Source organism: Thalia democratica, chromosome 5 (assembly GCF_965202585.1).
Source record: "Thalia democratica chromosome 5, ktThaDemo2.hap1.1, whole genome shotgun sequence".
NCBI classification, from domain to species: domain Eukaryota; kingdom Metazoa; phylum Chordata; class Thaliacea; order Salpida; family Salpidae; genus Thalia; species Thalia democratica.
The window spans coordinates 81,151,589-81,174,052 of NC_139169.1; the positions used below are offsets into that span (position 1 = coordinate 81,151,589).

General features: G+C 22.8%; 1 protein-coding gene across 1 annotated transcript; it reads right to left on the reverse strand.

Annotated features, from left to right (window-relative positions):
* Positions 1 to 13,638: 13,638 nt before the first annotated feature.
* On the reverse strand, positions 13,639 to 18,214 carry LOC145836957 (uncharacterized). The gene is made up of 10 exons (XM_082944725.1): positions 18,205 to 18,214; positions 17,380 to 17,531; positions 16,984 to 17,187; positions 16,481 to 16,585; positions 16,160 to 16,274; positions 15,739 to 15,818; positions 15,290 to 15,394; positions 15,077 to 15,212; positions 14,672 to 14,867; positions 13,639 to 13,828 (listed from the first exon to the last, which is right to left on the reverse strand). The coding sequence occupies exons 1-10, from the start codon at positions 18,212 to 18,214 to the stop codon at positions 13,639 to 13,641; spliced, it is 1,293 nt and encodes a 430-aa protein (XP_082800851.1).
* Positions 18,215 to 22,464: the final 4,250 nt, after the last annotated feature.

Here is a 22,464-nt window from a genome sequence, read left to right on the forward strand (position 1 = left end):
AAAAAAAAACAGAAATTTTTTTAAGTTTATGTTGAAATGTTTGCTCAGCCAAAAAATTTTAAAATTGTTAATCATGATTTTGGGTCTCATAATAAAAATTACATACGTTTTGAAATTTAAATTTTGAGTTAAACAATTCAAATGAGTCAAATATGTGCACTTGTAGATAAGCTTCGAAGTTTGAGATTTCAGCAGAAAACTTTCTGTGTCAAGTTTTTGGCACCGAAGCTACAAAATATCATATTTGAGAGAAAATAAGGTTCACGTAATATATTATGTTATCGCATCCGGATCAGAAATTTGACAGGAAGCTTTAACAAAGATGGGTTTGTTTTAATGTTTGCGCAGCTAAAATGGTGAAAAACTTTTCATTAAATCTTTTTCGGGTCTTTTGATGCGACAGTGATTTATTTTTCTTTGAAGTATAATGAAGCCAATAACAAGTTTAAACTTTCTAGTTTTTTATAAGTTCAACTAAGTTTTTTTCAAAAATTAAAATTCTTGTAAGACAATTAATCAAGTGAAGTAATTTTTAATACTTTTTTGCTCTAGCAAAAGCTAAAAAAAAATAAAGTTCTGATATGCCTATAAAGTTAATTCATCAAACTATCAAACATTTTCTTAAAAAATCAATAAATCTCAAGAAAATAAGTACAAGTTAAACAGAACTAATCTTTTCAAGTATTTTTTGATTAAGGGTATTGAAAAAAGGTGATTAGGTTTGCTGAACTTAGTTTAGGAAGTACTTAATGAAATTAGGTGTTGACAATAAGCGTTTTAATAGTACTTAAGTAGTTTAAGGTTAAACTGTTTGAAAAGAATAAAAAATCGAATGAACCACATTAAAAATCAAAGTTAGCTTTTTATGTAACTTAACTTTAAATGTTGTTTTTCTACTTAAGCATTGTTCTTTTTAAAGTAAAATATGTATCTTAAACTAAGTTTTTTATCAAAAAAAAATTATGATCTAATAGCTATAACTCACAATAAAATTTATAAATATATGTAATATAAATAGTTTAATAATTTAAAGTATTACAACTAAGTATAGTTGTTAAGCATGTCTTGCATACTTAACAAGTATACTTCAAGTTTTAACTTATTTTTAATTTTATAAAAGATATTTTGATAATGTCTAACACAAGTATTTATTTTACTAAAAAGTAAAACTTAAAAACAAACTAAGCTTATTGACACAGACATATTTTTCAGGAAAACTGCAACAAACTTCAACTTTTGAATAATTAAAACTCAGTTAAAACCGTTTTGTTTTGCAATTTCAACGGTCTTTTTATTTCAAGTTCAAACTAAATTTTGGAGAAACCATTTAAATTGTGAATAGCAGCTGTTTCTGACTAAATAAAAAACAATTAAACACATTAAAGTCTATTCAAGTCTTATTTATTTTCAAGTTCAAACTGAAATAATGTTATGATAACAAAATTGTGAATAGCATCTTGTGACCAAATAAAAAAGACTTAAATAGTTAAAACAGGAAAACTTTGTCTTTTACTTCAACTGTATTCTATTTTCAAGTTCAAACTGAAACAATATTATGATAACAAACCAGTCATATTGTGAATGGCAACTGTTATTTGCGTTTTAAGCATATTGTGTTTTCATTTGTTGAATAAACATTGTATTGGGAGAATATTAACATTTCAATAAGTGAAAAATATTGACACGTTTCAGTTTTTGTATGATTGAAAATAACCAGTAGGTTTTAATCATTCCAATGTTGTTTTAACTAAACTTCAAAGGTTTTTTTAAATTTTTTATATTGCAAATAAAAGCACATCAAAAAGTTTTTGCACTTAATTAAAGTAATTATAATGAAGTTTGTGTTTTATATCTCAATATAATAAATTAAGTTTGAAAATAACTTTCTTAGTAGCTCACTGAACTTACTTTTTAAATTTATTTTTTTGAATCTAGGTTATTAAATCAAACGGTTTTTAAAAAGCATAAAAGATTTGTTTTGCATTCTTTTAAGTAACGTTTTAATTGTTATTAAAAAATGTTAGTAAAAGCGTTTTGTTTTGCAATTTCAACTATCTTTTTATTTCAAGTTCAAACTAAATTTTAAAGAAACCATATTGTGAATAGCAGCTGTTTCTGAGTAAATAAAAAATAATTAAACACATTAAAGTCTATTCAAGTCTTAGTAGCTCACTGAACTTACTTTCTAAATTTATTTTTTTGAATCTAGTTTATTAAATCAAACGGTTTTTAAAAAGCATAAAAGATTTGTTTTGGATTCTTTTAAGTAACGTTTTAATTGTTATTAAAAAATAAATTATAATAAATAAATAATAAATAATAAATAAATAGATAAATTAATAATAACTTTCAAAAAAAGTAACAGCTAGGATTAATTCAAGTACTTTTAAGTTTTGTTTTTTAAAATTTTCTATCAATAAATTCTGATTAGCTTTAGAAGCAACTCTGAATTAATTAACTTTTAATTAACAGTTTATTTAATTTCATACGGAAACCCTTTTCAACGTAACCATTTTTTTAGTGAGCTAGTAAAGTTTCTAAGTTTAACTTAAACTTTAAATTTAAGACTCAGCAAATGTAAATTTATTTATACTTAATCGCTTTATGGCATATGCCCAGGTTTAAGAAATCTTTTTTTTTCAAAAAGCAGTAAATTTATTACGTGCATAAATTTAAGCGTTATGAATTATTTAAAAAGCATTTTATTGTAAACTTGAAATGTAAAAGTAAAAATTTAGTCTAAAAGCTTATTTATATTTTTGTTTTTTGTTTTAGTGTCAGAAATTAAAACACATCTTTCAGAAACAAGTTTTTTTTTTTTTGTAAATCATAAACATGTACTAGATCTTTAACTATTTGTTTGAAAATATACAGTTTTAGCTTTTAAAAAAGTTTTTTTTTTTTTTTAGATTGAAAACCATTTTATAATTTTTCGCAAAAGCTAACAAAATCTGGATAAATAACTAAAGTTTTGTTTCAAAAATATTGTTACAGTAAATAAAAGTAAACTTTTATTGTTAAACTTAAATATATTTACAACATTCGGAATAAAAAGTTACCAATCGAATTACATACTTTATATAACCCAAAACAAGTTGAAAAGTTTTTATTTAAATATAAAAAAATCAAATGTTTTTGCTTACTAGTACCTTAATACGATATTTTTTTTAGTTATAAAGTTTTACAGTAAAAACAAATCGATAAACAATCAATTAAAAGTGTAAAATGTAAACTGTTTTTATATTAACTGAAAATAGAAAACATTAAACTAAAATTTGCTTAACTAAAGCTAAAACTGCTTCTCTTTAAAACTCTAAACACAAAACAAATTAAAAATATATTACCTCATTCACTAATTGAACTAGATTTATCAATTTTTTTCTCAATTTACTTTTAAACATTCAAACAATTCAAAATAATTGATTTCTGAAAAACATGTTGAAAATAATATTTTGCATTCATAAAGTCACGAAGATATTTATGTGGTTAAAATATTTGAATGCTGCATTTTATTACAAAACAGCTGAAGCTAATTAAATATTCATTAATATTTCGTATATAACATTTTACTAAATAATTGTCGATCATTCATTAAGTAAAACAAATTTATTAAATTTTGTTTTCTTTATTAAAAAGAATGTGTTAATTCGCTTTATATCTGAATTTAATTTAAATTTTACGTTGCATTTGTTTAGTAAAACCATTTTTTTTAGTGAAATGTAATCTCTATAGTCTCAAGAGTCAAACGTATTAAAATTTTAATAAAATGACCAACGAAACAGTAGAATTTAGTAAATCTTTGTCGCTTGTGTTGTTAGGGTTATTAGTTTAAAAACTATTTCAAAATAAAAAACATAGAGTTTTGGCAATTTTCACTACATTGACATAATCTTAAAAGTTAACTCTTGAAATAAAAACGCAATGACCAGAATTTTTTATTTAATTTACAACTAATCCGTTTATGACATATGGTAAAGACACTTCCCTTTTCAAAGCAGTAAGTTGTATAAACTGCATTAAGTTCTGCAAAATTAATTATTAACAAATAACTTCAACTACTTTTTGAAAGTAAAATAATAAAATCTGCTTAACTAATTTTATTAAAAAATTTCTTTTAGTTTTTTAAACAAATTTTTTTTTGAAAACTTTTCTATGTTGTCTGACAAACAAATATATAAATCAATTAAATATAACAATTTTAAAATCTGATTTTTCAAAAAAAAATTAAAAAACACAATATTAAACATTAATGTAACCGGATTTCTTTGTGTAAGTTAAAATAAATAATCTTATGCACAACTACTACGAATTGAAAGCTTGACAAGGTTGTGCAAGTATAAACATGAAATACTAATACAAATGTAAAGTTTACTGAACTCTAGCTGTCCAAATACTATTTAAATCCTTATTTTAAATGAGCATAATACATATATTGTTGTTACAAAAGGCCCTCTTAAGCTAATACATGTAAACCTACAGTAGTTCACAAAGCATTTGTTTTGTGCTTAATTTGTTTTGATTTTATTTATAAAATCTAAACAAACTTAAAATTATTTTTCTTTAAGAAAAGTTATGCTTTTTAAGTCTGCATTCATGCATTATACAGAGTACTTTAAAACTTAAAACAAAAAAAAATGAAAAAAATGTTGAATGTGGTTATTCAAATAAATATTTTATTAAGTCAAAGCTTTCAATTTTATACTTTTGTGTCTTAAAAGTAGGGAAAGTAGTTTTTTATTTGTATGGCTTTATGTTAAGTCTTTACAATTATTAATTAAATTGAATAAATAAACTTTTACGATTATAAGAAGTATTTTAGATTATTATCAAAAAATCATTTCCATACTTTGTTTATTCAAATGCACTTTAGAAAAATATTTATAAATCTTATAAAGCTAAGAAATTTTACTGGTTTTAAAATAGTTTGAGAAACATCAATTAGAAATGGCTTTAAAAGCTATCTTTGTTTCAAAAAGTTTCGGTTTGGATGACACTTGAAACCAGTGAAGTGCTTACCAGATATTTGCTCATCCGTAAAAAATAAATTATCTAAATACTTTTTCTTATTTAAATTTTAAATAATCGATACTTGTACCAAATAAATGTTCTTTTTTGTAACAATTTATATATGAAAAGTATAATATATGGTGCTAAGACCAACTCAAATATTTAGAATGGACAAATGCTTAACATTATAACTGGCAAACTTAATTTTTGTTTTGACATCAAAGAATATTTCAATGAGACAAAAAGCGTTTAAACTTTTTTAATTGTACTATGCCCTAAAGCATTTTCTATATTGCAGTTAAATAAAAACGCTATTTATTAAAAAATCTCGTTCTACTATATACTTTGTGTTTTTTTAACATAAAATTTCTAAAATAACAAATCATGAAAACTTATTAATACTGAACAAGTTTAACACTGTCATAATTACAGAGGTAAATTTTACTAAAAAACCAAAACACACTTAAAAGCTTCTAAATATCCTACAAACTTTTGTATACCAGTGAAAGAAAAGTTAACTTCAAATATACAACTGGTCATAAACAAACCAACAAAAAAATATCTGAAGGAAAAACTCTTATCTTCAACTTTTTACATTTATTTTAACGCAGAAATATAGATTTAATAAAACTGACAGCTTTCGACTCTCGAAATGCTTCTCACTTCAAACAAAACGTCATTTCTTAACTTTCTGACGTCACAATTTCACGTTTTTACACGTCACAAAGCCGACATTTGTTTACTTTATGAGAAAACAGAGATTTATTAAAATATTCTGAACAAAAATGAAGTTTGCAGAAATGAATTGAAATTTCAGTAGCGCGTAATCACTGGAGCGTTACGGATTACTTTTTCTCCCAAGCTTCTCTCAATTTGTTAATCTCTCTCATTTTCAAAGCAGAAAATTCTGTATCTATGTTGTTATCTTAATATTTTTACTTAGAATCTTTTCTTTTTGCTAAATCGAGGTAAATTTTAAGTTTATTTTTATAAATTGAAATATTCAGTATAAGTGGTTTTAAAACTCTAATCTGTTTTTTTATTTTATACTAATTTGTATTAACTAACTTACCTTAAACAATAAACTGATAATGGTAATTTTTGCAATGTTTAGAAAAAAAACTGTCATTTGAATGAACTAAGCATACACTTTTTTTAAATAATCTGTTGGTATAAGTTTTAAAAAATAGGACTTTATCATCACTTTGTTATTAAAAGAAGAATGTTTACTGACGTATTCAGATAATTTAAAGAACTTTTTTTGTAAACTAAATTTTAAACAAAAAAATACTAGTAGACAAACAAATACAGAATACATAAAAATCTTATCGACTTTCAGATTTAAAATTTACAAAAAAATTAATACAAAAGTAGTATCTGCACACTGTAATAACTATGATTTGGTGAAAATACATTTTTTTAGTAAAAATTTCATGAGTTGGTTTTCTAATATACTTATTACCTTAATGGATTAAGTATAAAACTGTATTGGATAACAAAAGCTAAACACTGGAATTTTATTCATAAAACACTTGTTAAACTAGTTTCATTATACTCCGTTTAAACCAAATGCATTCATAAAATACATTTTGGTTTTATTTTTAAAACCGTTTTATCAAGGAAGCAATTAAAACTTAAACAAAGAACAAGTATAATACAAAGTATTAATGTTATATCTTCTTATCCATAAAACAAAGACTATTTAACTGTAAGAAGATTAATACAAAAACGTCTTGTTTTTTGCAACTTGTAAAAACTTTATGCATAATTTCAGCTGAAAAGTAATATTTTGAATCAAAACAGATAAAACAGCTTTTCAAGATAGCCTGGGGGAGTTTTTGTTTATAAACCCGATAAAAAGCGTTACCGTAGCAACGCTATTTCGCACAAAATTTGTATCAGCAATTATATTCTGCTTATTTGCAACAAAGTAAGCTATATTTATCATTGGAGCATATTTTGCATTTTCTTTCACAAACAACTGAATAAATCTAACTAGGTTTATTAAACTTCTTCAAATTAAGCTTTTAAGTTTATCTTTTATTGGCTACTCTTAATTTTAATTTTATTCGAGTTTTAAATTAAATCTAAGTTATTTACCTAAACTTTTTGTTAATACTTCTTATGTAGTTTAACATTCTTGACTACTACCAACTGTCTAATATACAAAGTCATTCATTAAGACCACATTGCACAAAATGTTTACAAAAAACGCAAGAATACTTTTTAACATGACTTAATAACTAAAAAAAAATCTAATAATTGTACATAAACTACATAGCTAGAAGCTATTTTTTTGCACATTTTTTTCGAATACTGTTAATATATCAACCAATTGAAAAGTTTTATATAACATTTCTTGATAAACCTGTATGCTTTACTATACTTAATAATTTTAGCCAAAGATAAATATAGTGTTATATTTTTTTATTTAATTGAAATAAGTACCTAAGATATTTTTTTGTAAATAATTCTACTAGAACATTTCTAACACGAATTCAAGTTTAAACTAAAGTTAGTGTATAAACTTTACGCATTAGAAATCTAGCTTTGTTTTTATGATAGATTACTTCAAAAAGTTTTTCGCTTATTCATGGTGTATTGAAAGATTTAACTACGGTTTGGCCTTAGCAACAAAGCTAAAACGTATTAAGTAAAAGTTGACTAATCAGTTTAAAAACTAAGTTAATGTTTATTTATAATTGTAAGAACAATGTTACACAACTACTTTGAGCACTTCAAGTCAATTTTGTAGTGTAAACATAAATGTTTGAAGTTTACAAAACAATCAAGTTTATAAAACAACTTAGTTCAGCTGTTTATTATTTATTAACATTATGACAACATCATAAAAAGTGTTTAAAGTGTTTTTGGTATACAAAAGTATTTTAGTTTAAACATAAGAGAATAATGTACAAGACATTAAGTTTATTATTAAAACTTCAAATATTTTTCTTATTTAAATAAATACAGTAAAAAAAAGTTTTTACCGAAAAATAAAAACGCTATAATAACCAAAGTTATTGATAAGCACATTTAAGCTTATTTTAAATTATTTTACATTTGTATTTTATACTCAAAATGATTAAAGTTTCTGTTTCGAAAATTTATTAAGTGGTTTACTTTTATATATGTTTTTTTAATTTGTAAAACCAATATTATACCCAAGACCTCAAAATATATAATTGATGTATATTTTTTTTGTAGTCTAACTCTAACGTACTAAATACAAGTATAAAAGTATTCAATGTAATTTAAGCTTGTTTAAACAAAAAGTTTTTAAATTTTAGTTTTATTTTGAAATACCTAATGCTATTCATAAGTTAAAAAAAACTATAAATTTAATGGAACATGTTCTACAATAAATCAATTCAATTATTTTATTTACAGATATTCTTTAAACTTTATAGAACGTTTTTTTTTGTAATTTTATAAAATAAATTAATGTTTTTATATTTAATATTTTGTATTATAAAAAATGATGCAGATTTTAAACATATTAAAAGTTCTGATCAGATCTAAAACTCTAAAATTTTTCAAGAAGCTGCAATTTGCAATATTCATTTGTTTTAGTAAAAGTCAAACATAACACTATAATGCAGTTATACTTAAACTGAATCCCAATTAAGATAAGGAAGAATTAAGTTAGTGGAAGAAAGTTAAAAAAACACATTTTTCTGGGAAACTGGAAATAAAAACTGCAGAAATTTTTTTTAAGTAATTCTAAAATCAAAGCACTAAAAAGACAACAAAAACTGTAATAGGTAAAAATGTGCAGTCTGTCATGATATATAAATATTTACAAAATATTAATAACAAAAAATACTGTTAATATAATAGTTTAAAAAACAATATCAATGAAAAATGAGCTTACTACTTTCTATAGTGAAATTTATTTTTATTCTTGCTCACTCAGATAGATTAAGAAAACATTTTAAATTAATTAAGCTTATTTTATAAAAGTTTGCGTAAATACGTAGGAACAATATATGTAAAAACTATCAATTTTACAAGTTGAAATACAAATAGTTGTTTACAAACATTACAAACAGTTTTGTTCTTCTTAATAATGAAAAACAAGCTAAATAAAAAAATTACTTTTAACAGAACTACAAAAAATAACATTAAAAATATTCGCTTTAACCAGTTAACATCAATATACTTTACAACCAACAATTTACAAATCTATATTGGAATACAATTCATTGTTCACTTATACAAACTTTATTTTTAAAATCGTGTAAATATTTAAACCCTTCTTCGGTTTGCAATGCAGCAATTCTGCAAAACTAGCAGAATACTTCCCTAGAGACACACTATTTTTATTATAGGGGAAATTTTTTATGAAGTAGCTGACTAATTATGCTATGGGAAAAGTTATCAGTGAGTCATAAATTGTCGATGATAACAAGTTTTAACGGAATAAAATGAAGATTAAAACACTAAGAATCAAGAATTATGGTATTAAAAAGATAACGTGTTATATCCGGAAAATATGTTAATGTGCAAAATTGTATTTTTTTAAAGTATTTTATTACATACGATTGAGTTCAAAGTTATTTAGTAGAGAAAGAATTAAGAAATCTTACATGTTAAAAACTACAATTGATTCCTTAAATTTACAATTTGTATTAAAAATAAATTTTTCAATGACTTTTTTCAAAAATGTTCTTTGTTGAATGTGAAAGTAGAGCATTGCTTTTAAATAAATTTGTAATACTTAAATTAGAATGTGTAAAAATGTGGCAGAATGTTTTAAAATGAAAACTGTTGCTGTTTAATAATTTTAAAATATTGAAATTTAAATTTACAACTATTATTTTACTACTTTTTATTTGCTACTTATATTTATTTTGCTACTTTTACTAAAAACTAGTAATAAACTATTGAATAATATTTTACAGATTTTGATATATAATTTTAAACAGCGTAGTAGTAAACGTTCATACGCTCTTATTGTTTATTTTTATAAATTAATAATAAGAAATAGTATGTTTTTAGTTGTTTTTTTACAAAAAAATATAGCAATTTGAATTTATTAGAAAACTGAAAGAAAAAACAAATGTTAACTTGATGTACTGTTCAATTGCTTTACTAATTTCATTTTTTAAACTCGAAAAATTAATTTTTAAGCTGTCAAAGTAAAAGAGACAAAAAGTATAGTAACCTTAAGTTTTTAATACAAGTCGATTTCGTTTTAACTAAAATTTTTTAATTTATTTCAAGTTTCTGATATTTTTTTATCTTTTAAACATTAATAAAACTGTTTGCATCAAACGAAACAGGTGTGATTAAAAAAAGGTAAATATTCTTATAAATAAAAGTGTTATAAAGAATAATCAAAAATTATACCGAATAAATTTAAATTTATTGGTACAAAAAGTATGAACCTTTACAAAAAAAAGGAAAATGAAAATCGTTTGCATTTAGTTTTTAACAAGTTCTATTATTATTATTTAAATATTAATTTGAAAAATTAAAGGCTATATCTTATAAATAAATACATATTGAAAACTATATTTTTACTCAACAAATATATTTTAAGTGCACAAGTTTTTTAAATTGTTTTTTTGTGCACAAAACACGCATCTATGTACAGGTAGGTTTTTTTTGTATATAAAAATAAGTAACAAAACACAACTAAGATTTTAGAAATTACTTTAAAGATTACGTTAAATTTGTATAATCTACTTCATAGTATTCTTTTATTAACATTTTAAGGCATTTGAACTAACAAATGTAAAAATAGTTTGGTATGCATATGCTGAAATAACAGCACAATTTTGTTTGCAGTTTAAGTATCTAGTTTTAAATTACCGGACCACATTAGAAATTACATAAATGATAGAACTGATGAAAATTTTGTTAAAATATTTATTTCATTTCATTAAAATTCAGTGTTTTAAAACCAAAACTCAACATTTTTTTGTTAGTTTTTTTGTTTAATATTTTCACAGTTGGTCACTTGACAGTAGAAAAATAAAGCTTCTTTAGTGGTTAAATAAACATTCACATCTTGTCCTATAACTATTTTAATTTTTTTTGCCACCTAGTCGCCGAAATTGCCTCTAAGGGCCCATTTCACCCGGTTTGAAAAATTTGACTTTATATCTTAATATATAGATTTAAAAGTGACAATAAAACTAACACTAATTAACTATTTGTTTTTTTTTTTGAGATTTTATTTTACTAGCAAAATACAAACCTATGTACTTAAAAAAGTACTTTTAGTCGTTTAGAACTTTTAATCGTTTTATTATTAAAAAAACAATAAATTTAAACTTAACAGATCCTTGGCTTCAGTTTAAAATTTAGTTAATCTACAGTTTTAAATTTTTTTTTATGTGTCAAATACGTATAGAAAATATTTTATTCTGGGATTTTTTCTAAGATACTGATATTAGGAAGGCTTTTCAGTTAGAACTTGTAGTTAAAAAGATTTTGTAACATGTATTTCTATTTTAAATTCCTTGTTAACTATTAGTTGTTTGTTTAATTTTTTACAAAAAAAACTTTAATTATGTTTTATAGATTAGTTTCAGTTTAGTTATTAGTTGTTAGCTAAATTAAACTTTTTAGTTCTTTTTTTAGTTTAAATTTTTTAAGATTTTGAAAGTACAATCACTGTTGTATAAATTGTTTATTAAACGATAAAAAAGCTCAAAAAACTTGGTCGTTAGACGTGGTGTACAACAAATATTTCGGTTATCGAGTCGTATGTCACTTAGATACCTTTTAGCGTCTTGTCCAGGCCGTGATTTATAGTTTGAGAAGTTGTAACTTACTATGTATTAAAAATAATGGTTGAAATAATAATGTTGTTGTTATATGTAATAATTATAAATTTAAATTTTTTAATAGTTTTTTATTTTAAATACCTATCATTTAATAAAGCGTTTGGTTTTGTTTATGCTGTAGACCAGACATGGTATAATCAAGATGGCAGTTAAATACAGCTGTTTTAATTGTAAACACGCGCTTTAAAGCTCTATAGTAAATTGAGAGAAATTTGGAGAAATAAAAGAAAGTAAAGTGAAAAGTGAGTGGTACGCTGGAGCGCGCTCGAGTTATTCTCTTCATTTAAGAACTTTACAAATAGACGCAAAGTTTTAGCGCAAAAGTGAGAGAGCTAGAAGAAAAAAGAAATTTATAAGCCAAAATCGTACGCTTGAGTAATTCACTTAATTTTAAAACTTTAATAATGCATGTTAATTTTTTAAGTTTTAACTAACTTTCACGTCTTGTCTTATATTTCTTAAAGTCAAAATTTTTTTTTGTTCCTGCAAAAATTTTATTAAAGTGAAAAACTACATAAGTGTTTAATTTACAATTTACTTACTTATTTTAACATTTTTTTTTCTTATGAAAATTTTTATCAAAAATTTATTTGTTTATATACCTTAAATTTTTATTAAATGAAAAAAAATAAGGTCAGTTTAACTGGTTTGTTAAAGATATAAGCTTAATTTACTTTTTTAAACTAAATTAAAAATATATTCTGCTATAAGTTTTATAACAATCTAATTATACTAAAGCTTTTGCAGTAAGAATATTCGCAGCTAAAAATGTTAACTTAGTGAAAAGATATTTTATTAGATAATAATGACTATGATATAAAGCAAAGACTGAAATTGTACATTTAAAGGAATTCATGTTAAACTACTTTAATTTGTTTCATAAAATAAAACTTTATTTAAGAGAAAAAAAATCTAAAAGGTTACTAGTATTACTTATTTCATTTATCTTTAAGTTTTAAACCATTTTCAATGTTTAATTTGTAAGTATAGTTAACTAAAAAGTAATTTATTTTTGTAAGTTGCTTATGTACTTCTAGGTTTATTCATTTAATTCAAGTTTCAAAGTTTGTGAAAAAATAAAAACTAGGATATATTGTAATTAAAAAATTATACAAACCTTCGACACTACAAAATATTATACTAATACAAGCTATATACTCTACATACTTTTTTGATATATATATAAAGAGCTTGGATTAATTTTATGTGTTTATTAATAAAAGAACAAGTGCATAACATAAGGGCAGTTTACAGCACTATGACTTAAACTAATTTGTATTGCAATAACTAGCAGTTATGGCAATTAAAAAAAAATCTATATTGGTAAATAAAGAAAATTGTTTAAAAAAAAGCTGAATTGAAGTAAAAATGTTTTGTTTAAAAACCTAAAATTTTATATTAAAATTTTAAAAAATACAAAAGTTAATACGGAAATTTAAAATAACAATTTTAAGTATTAAAAAATACTTAATAAAAACTAAGAAAATGAGAAATTTTAAAGTTTGTTAGGCAAAAAAAATTTAGCATAATACTCATATGATAAAAAATTAGCGCGATTAACGGTTGGATTATTATTGAACTTATTATTTTACTACAAAATATGTAAAAAAGTACAAATAGTCTAAGAAATTTTAGCAATTAATGTACAAAACTTTGTAAATAAACAAATTTGCAATTTTTGAATAAAATACAGTCACAACAAATTTAAACAGTAGAATGCTTTAACAGTCACTCAAGTAAAAGTGTTTTTAAAATAGTGAATTTACTTTAAATGAAAAGCATTTTTTTTTTTTAACTTAACTGCTTTTTAACACGCAAAAATTTTGTTGAAATTTTATATTACATTGTTTGCTGCAAACATTGTCAAATTTGAAGGTTTAAATTTGCTGTACTCTTCGTTTGTCAAGATTTCATTGACATCTTGGCTTCTTGGTTTGTACAAACTAGACTTATCAACTTCTTCTATCAATGTATCTGAAAGTGGAAATTTGTCACAGCATAACTCCATTCTTTTGCAGGTTGATCTGAGAAAAATAGAATTTATTATAATTTTGGGTAATAATTGGCTTAAGAATGTAAAAAGTAATTGTAGGAATTTTTTATTACTAATGTTTGAATTGAACCTTTGAATGAAAAAGAGTAATTTATAAACCATACATTGAGTTATAATTTTGTACTTTACCAATATTATATTTATGATAAAAATATTCAACAAACAGATTAACACTATACTTAACTTGATCTAAAAAGACAACAACCTATATAATATTTAAATAATAAGCAAACGCCAAGCTTTTTAACCTTGTACAAATAGTTTTAATTAGAATAAAAAATTTAAAAAACTACCTAAACTAAAATTTGTTAAAAAAGTTCTAGTAACTTTTACTAGTGATATATATTATTGAATTTTACTGATAATATACCGATAAATTTAGCAAAAAAATGTTTTAATTCTTATTATGCATTTATTCTTCCCTTATATTTAAAATAAAAGAAAAAAAATTATATAAAACAAATCGTTGTAATACAAAATATTAATTTAATTGGATTACATTAAAAAAACAAGTTATTAATAGGGCCTTTATGTCTCCTATAATAAAATATGTTTTTTAAAAGTAAAAATCAAAATGATAAGGTTTGTTGAATAATAACAAAACAAAATTCAAAAATTTCTTGTTTCAAGGATCCGGGTACACAAAAAAACCTCTCGGTCATCGAGTTGCATACCCAACTTTAACTAAAATTAAATAATCTAAATAATGATTAAAAACTTTACAGTTTAAATTACACATTAAAATTTCATTTCTATGAAATAAATAGGTTAAAATAAAATGACATAAATCCAAATACATTAAATTTTTACTTACCTAATAATCATTAAGGAGTTTAACAAAATATGGCCCATATTAGATGGTCTATTGTTTTTCGAGATATTCATTAAGGAAAAGTCTCGCTCGATTTGCGCGTTACTAAAAGGTATCGTTTGTAGTTTCATCATTAACTCCTTAAGTTCTTGGTATTCAACGCGAACACTGCTCCAAAAGTTAACGTTTGTTGATTTATCTGTTAAGAATAAACTGATAACTTTTTATGTACATAATCAATTGTAAGTGTACTCTTACAATAATAAATCATGTTTTTATTTTATCAGAACTTAGTTTTCGGTAGATTTACAATGTTTACTAAATTACAAAACTTGTTTAACATTAACAATGAAAATTTTAATTTATATTTAAGTAGTAGGTTACTATTGTTATTTTCCTTTAGCTAACCGATACTTGTTTGATGACGTCCATGCAAACTTTTGTATTGAAGTGAGATAGTATCTCTGTGGTTTCCTTCAAACAACTTTTTAATTTTTGGATGTTCTAAAAACTTCTCAATATCCGGCATCCGTCTATTTAAGGCCTTTAAAAAATTATAAGTTTTAATGATATTTAAATAAGTTATTTCATTTTTTGAAGATATATTTAATACCAACTAACATCGTTTACAACTTCATACTGAGCCATAAATTCAAGATTTTGCAGCATTCTTTTTTCCAATTCAATTATAAACACTACAACAAAACTTTGAAAAATATTTTTTACCTGTATTAAAACAATTAATTATAAAAATGTTGGAATTATAGGAAAATTAGTTACAGATTAGAACCGTAGCGTGTCATTAACAGAAATTTTTTCACGTGTAATACACAACATTAAGTAAATTACTTAAGTAAAGTATGAGAATTTACTGAAAAAAAAAAACGATTATGTAAAAAAAAAACACAGTTATTATAATAACTTGTATTTTGACTTAAAATATTTTCAAGTAAAGTAAAAACAACTTCAGAAATTATTCTCATTAAACAAATCCTATTTAAAAAAAATCAATTAAGTTTAGTTGTTAATAAACCCAATTGACTAAACAACGTGAATTTTAATTAGTTAACCTCTGCCTTCTTACTAATGGATAAATTTGCATAAACTTCGTTTACTTCTACATGAAAGATAGGTTCTTCCAAAAGGTTAGCTACAAAAAAAATGTAAATTTTAGTAACTACAACTTAATTTATATAGTAAAATAATAATTTAACAATTAATTTTATAAAAAAATAAAATATTGATAATAATTACTTATATCGTTTACTCTGTATAAAATCCAATCTAAATTTGAATCTACTAAACCTTTAACAAAATGTTAGTAATGTTTTGTTATAAGAACGTTATTGTACGTTTGTTTGCGTTACTAATTAAAAAATAATGTTTATTTACGCCAAAATGTTGTAGATATAAAATCAAACGAAACTTTATTATTAATAGCCTAAAATTAAAAATTATTCTTAGTTGCCTTGTGATCTAAATTAAGCTTACTTGAATTTGGTTGGTAAATGAGGTCTTTTAGATGCTGTATAAGTTTTGTTATTGCTAATCCAAACTTAAAAGGTTCTACTTTACTTTTTTGTAGAAGAATATTAACAGAATTTACCTGATGAATAAAAATAATTAATTATTACACTGTAAAAATTTAGTCTTGCTTTACATTTAATACTTACAGCTAAACTTGGCATGACTACAAAATAAGTAATTAAAAATAAACATTTAAAATCAAATTAGAATGATTGAAATTAGTTATGTTATAGTGCTTAGGGTGTTAATTCATTATTAAGCAGATAATAGGTCTTAGAAACTAACTTTCTCTAAAATTTTGCCCATAAATTTAAAAACAAAATTTAATCTATTGCTATTTAGCATTTTTCGAATACTTTCAGCATGTAAATCGTTTCTTCTTCTTTCTGGCTAATATACAAACAAATGTTATAGGTAAGAATAAAAATTTCGATAACAAACATCATTATAGTTAATAAACACTAATACTTATAAAACAAGGCTCATTAACAAAGAAAGTTTTGTTTAAAAAGATATATATTCTTATTAAATCTATGTTAATTAATTTGTGCTTTTAAACATTTATTATATATCTTCTGATTATATATTTGATTTAATAAAATGTTACCTTAGTAAACATATGATTACTAAGTTTCAGGGCAGATTGAATTTTAAATTTATAGATATTTGTAAAAATATAATTGTAAAAATGCTAAATAATTTAAAACAGGATTGTTTTAAGTTTTATACTAATAATTTTTCTAATTATTAAAGCGTCTTGAAGTTTATAGTAATAGTTTAATACCTACTTCATTAAAAAAAGCTTTGAGTACTTCCCAATTCAATAAAATTCTTTCAATGCATGGAAAGTGTGATATCCATCTAGTTTTGCTTAAGGCTTTAAATTTTAACGGAATTTCACCCGTCATACACACACCTAAATTTTCAAAGTCACTTCTTCTTGTGTTAGATAACTTGAAGTAGTTGAACGTTTTCTTAATAAGCTCCTCAACCTTATTTAATTTAAAAGTATACACACTTTTATTCAACAACAATGGTTTTTTTTAATACAACATATTAAAATATAATAAAATATCATAAATAAATATAAAAAAACAACTTTGTAACTTGAATAAATGCAGCTTACTAAAATTCTCATTCAACAATTGAATTAATAATTTATATAAAATATTTTTAATACTTACTTCATTAGGTATTGTAGCTTTGGTTGCATTTAAACATGCATTTTGCAAAGCAAGATTTGTACAGGATATTGTTATAAGCCTGGGATTATCTTTTTTCAGAATTTGTCCTACTCCATTCTTAACTCCTGTCATGGAAGCAGCTCCGTCTGTACCTAAAAATATATTTACTAAGTTAAAAAAAAAAAAATATTTTTCTTAAATTATAAGACCAGTTTGTGCTTAAATTTATACTTTTCTTAAACAATTGAATAAAATCAAATTAAGTCTATTAATAAAGATAGATCATTGTAAGATATTAAAACTAGTTTATAAAAGTTAGCAAGAATACACAGAGAATAGCTGAAATAAACAAAAATTAACTTACTATTAATATCTGAATTTAAAATTAAAAACACGTTAGTAGTACATATTTAATAAATACATAACTAGAATACAAAAATGAAAAAAGAAAAATGAAAATGCTTTTTAAAGTTTTGTTTCACTACAAGATCAATAAATAACAATTTTTTTTTAATTTATTTATTCTCAATTAATAAAAGCTTTAGTTAAATCTATCTTATAAATCTAAGCTTACAAATGGGATAATAAATTTGCTTATAATAAAATTGTTATTTATATCACAACTTTTATCAAAAATTTATATATAAATTTAATCAATGCAGTGAAATAATTCTTTTTTGAAATAAAAAAACTAAGTAGATCTGTCTAGTAATTAAATCAGTCAAAGCTAATCTTCTTAGCATTTATAAAATAGTAAATAAAAATTTTCTTTTTGTAATTGAAAGCAATATACTAAAAAATTTTATAAAGAATTCTTGATATTACCACAAACCATTTGTCAGAAAAATGTTTTTAATATTCAAATAAATGTATTTTATGACAAAAATTAAAATTTTTTTTTTGTTTAACAAACAAAAATCATGATAATTTGTAAGGTGTAAAACCAAAAAATTGTTGTAAATAAATAATTTGCCCATCTCACCGCCTTATGGCCTCTATGAACCATTTTACTTAAATAATAAAATTAGAAATTCAATTTTTGTCTATGAAGCGAACTTTGTTTTATACTAACAAATTTTGGTTTTAATTTTATAATAAAATTAACAGTTTAATTTGTGTGTTGTTATTATAAAATGTATTTTAAGTATATTTATTTAAATAAAGTAGTCAAAGGTTAGTACTAAAGTAAAAAAAATGTCATGCTAAAGTATTGTTAATTATTAAATTATTAAAACAAAATGTTAATTTTTAGGTAAAAAGTGAATTGGAATTTTTGACTTTAGATGATAAAATTTTTTGTGTATTATTGAAATAAAATTACAAAAAATACTTTAAAAACTATTTAAAAATTATTTTTTTTTCAAAAATTACAATGGAAAAATTAATTAAATTCAATAAAAACATGAGAACTTTCCTTTATAATATTTAATAAAAAAGCTCAGTATTAAAAAAAAATTGTTGTTGAATTCAAAATTGAAATACTCAAATGTGTATTCTTAAATACTACAAATTGTTAGAGATAAAAAAACCTTTTAACTCATAAACAGATTCCCAAGATTTCTGGTACCTCATCTTTTTAGGTGGTGGAAAATCTAAAGTTGGTAAATCTTCTTGGTCTGGAATTTCATCTAAAATAATATCAACGGTTGTTACCTACGAAAATGTAACTGCTAAAGTAATGTGTTTAGTGTGTAACTTAATAACTATTTGTAAATCCAAGAAAAAAAAAACCATTAGAGACTTACCTTAACTACTACAGAATAGCATGGTTGCCACAAGTCAAGCTGAGAAATTTTTCCTGACTTTTCCTGACTTATTCCTGACATTTTACTAAAGTTTTCCTGACTTTTTTCAAGATTTTTCTGACTTTTTACTATAATTTTACTAAAAAAGGCATTGAAAATTAAGTAATTTTGTAAAATTTAAGGAACATTTTGCAATTTTAGTCTGACTTTAAAGAATTTTTAATTAATTTTTCACTAATCGAAGGCTTTGAAATAAAAGGAAATAAATAAATTTGAACTGACAATATCTGAGGTTTTTATAAATTTTTTTCCTGAATTTTTCCTGAATTTTTTCAAAAACCCCCCATTTTGACCTGAATTTTCATGACTTTTGTCATTTTTCTTAGTTTTTCCTGATTTCCTGAATTTTCCTGACTATGTGGCAACCCAGAGAATAGCCACCTGATTTTTATTTAAATTTTTTACATGATTTCAAAAAATCTTCAAAAATACACATTTTAGAGTCTAGCTTTAGTTTAAAGTTAAATTTATTGTAATAAACTGTTTGGAATAGTACAAGGTTGCCACTCATGTTTATAAATTTTTCCTGGTTTTTCAAATCTCTACAAGGCTTTTAAAATTACATGTATTTTGGTTTATTTTCAGTTTAAAGTTATGTCTAATATTAAAAACTGTGTTAAATAATAAAAAAACATTGTATATGTACTATAAAGTTAATTAAAAAGTGTATTATAACTAAAAAATTTTAATTGAAATCTTATTTATATGATAGTTTTTTTGTGTCAAGTTAAAATTGTACTACTTAACATGCTGAAATTGTTAAAAACTAAATGTTTTTCTAAGTCTTTGGTTAAAAATATCTCAAATTCCAGGTTTTTTTTGCCTTAGTTGTTAAGTATCAGGTTTCCAGGTAAAAACAGATTTCCAGGTAAAGTGGCAACCCTGATAGCATAAGCCATTGAAAAATACTTAAGTTTATTGAAATGCGTTTTATGAAAAAAAGTTTTTTTTGTTGATAAAAAAAAACTTATTTATATGAAATATTTTTGAATCAAGTTAAATTTTATTACCGAACTATGTAAACTTGTTAAGAATTTCAGGTTTTTTAGGTTTACTGTTAAAAAATGTAGGTTTTTTTTAAATTATATCTAATTTCAGCTTTGCTAAGGTTTTAATTGCCTTAATTGTCAAAGTACAGAATTTTTAATTTCAAGGTAAAATAGCAACCCTATAGTTATTATCCACTCTTTAAACAATTTCCTGACTTTTTATTACAATTTTCCTGACTTTTCTAAATCAAATTATCAATTTAAACAAATAATATAATACATATTCAAACACTTGGAATTAATAAAGCCTTCAATTTTATATTTCAGTTTATCAATATTTATAAAATTAGTAGTAAATATTTTACCCTTATTTATGTAAAAAATATTAAAAAACAACTATTCTACAATAAACTATAAATAATTAAACTTAACCATGAATTTCACCTCTTTTATAATTTATTTTAAAAATTTAAACAATTTTGAAAAAATTATAATGAGGTAAATTATAAACATAAACTTATTACCCAAAACACTAAACCTAGTGTTTAATTAGAATGAAATTATTTATTTACTTAAACAAAAAACAATTCAATTCTAACATATGCTAGATAAACAAACTTATGTGTATTATCATTGTTTTACTAAAAAATGCTACAGATTATCAAACTGCTTACAAAAACTGTTTGTTCTAGTAGAATAGTTTAAAAAAATTTTAATAGAAACATTTTGCAGTTTTATAAAGGATATTCATTTAATTTTACCAGGTGAAGGCATTAAGTAATTTTGTAAAATTCTTGGAAATTTTTTCAATTTTAATCTTACTTTGAAGAATTTAAATTAATTTTTTACCATTCAAAGACTTGTTTTTGAATATAAGGAATTCAGTGAATTTAAACTGACAAAATCTGGTATTTTTTAATATTTAGTCAAACTTCCTGACTGTTTAAAAAAAAACCTTACTATTCTTGTTATTTATCTTTTTTTTCTGCTTTTCCTGAGTTTTTTGACTTTTCCTGACCTTGTTTCAACTCTGCTTAATTTACAAAACTAGTTTTAAAAACCTTGAGTTGTACACTAAAACTTTCAAGTATAATATTTTTTTTAGATAAACTACCTAATTATAATAAAAAAAGACTCAATAAATTTGTCACATTAAAAATTTTAAATAGATATAATCTAAGCAAATAGTAGTTTCAAGTTTGTAAACAAAAATAATAAATTATATTCAAATTACTTTTAAGTGAAATCTATGTCTTAATAAAATAATTTATAATGAATCTTAAAAAATTATAATAATCAAACTTTATTTTTAAGTTTAAAAATTCAAATAATTTGATAAAAGTAGGATATAAGAAAAAATAATTTGTCTATTGCATCTAATTTTTGGAAAAAAAAATCAAATAATAAATTAATTTAACATCGATTAGTTCCAAAGCTACAATGTTTTTAGTTTATTAACCATTTAAATAAGTGGAAGATACTTTTCTTTAATTTTTCTAACCAAACATTACCTACTACTACAAGGTTAATAGGTAGTTATGATTAAATTAACAATAAAGTGAATAAAATTAACCTTATGAAAATAAAAAACATAAACTTACATTTAAGGCATTCATACTTATAAAAACAATATGCTTTTAAATATGTTGGTGTAATTGAATATATGAAACTTTTATGTTCTCAACTTGTAAAATACAGCTTTTGCTTTCATAAGAAATTTTAATTCTATTGCCATGCTTTTTATTTTTTATTCTACTGCGGGGATTTTGTGCTCTGCGATTTAGCATCTCTGCTGTAGACTATTAAAAAACGTAATCTATCTCAAATCTAGTTAAAACAATTTAGAAATATTTTTTAAACATTGATATACTGGATCGTATATACAATACTAACTTAAATTATGGTGTTTAATAATTGGTATACTAACAATTCCCACCAGTGATAATTTCCTACTTTTTATTTATTTTTATTTTTTATTTTTTTTCTTTTTAAGTTTTATTTATTTATTTTTTTACTATGAATGTTACCCTTTTCCCTTGTCCGGTAAACGGTTCTCAGATTTGCTCGGATAGGAAATGATCGCGGGTTAGAACTGAGCGGTTCCCTTTCTAATTATGGTATATTTGCTAAAAACCACCATAAGCCCTGTTAAGATTTAGTAATAATAAATTAGAAACACTATTGAAATTTAGCTCTTAGCTAGTTACTGTAAACAAATTCAGAGACAAAACACACAGCAAGAGACAAAAAAAGGCATAGCTTACAAAACTTAACAAAAGAAACTAGCAAAG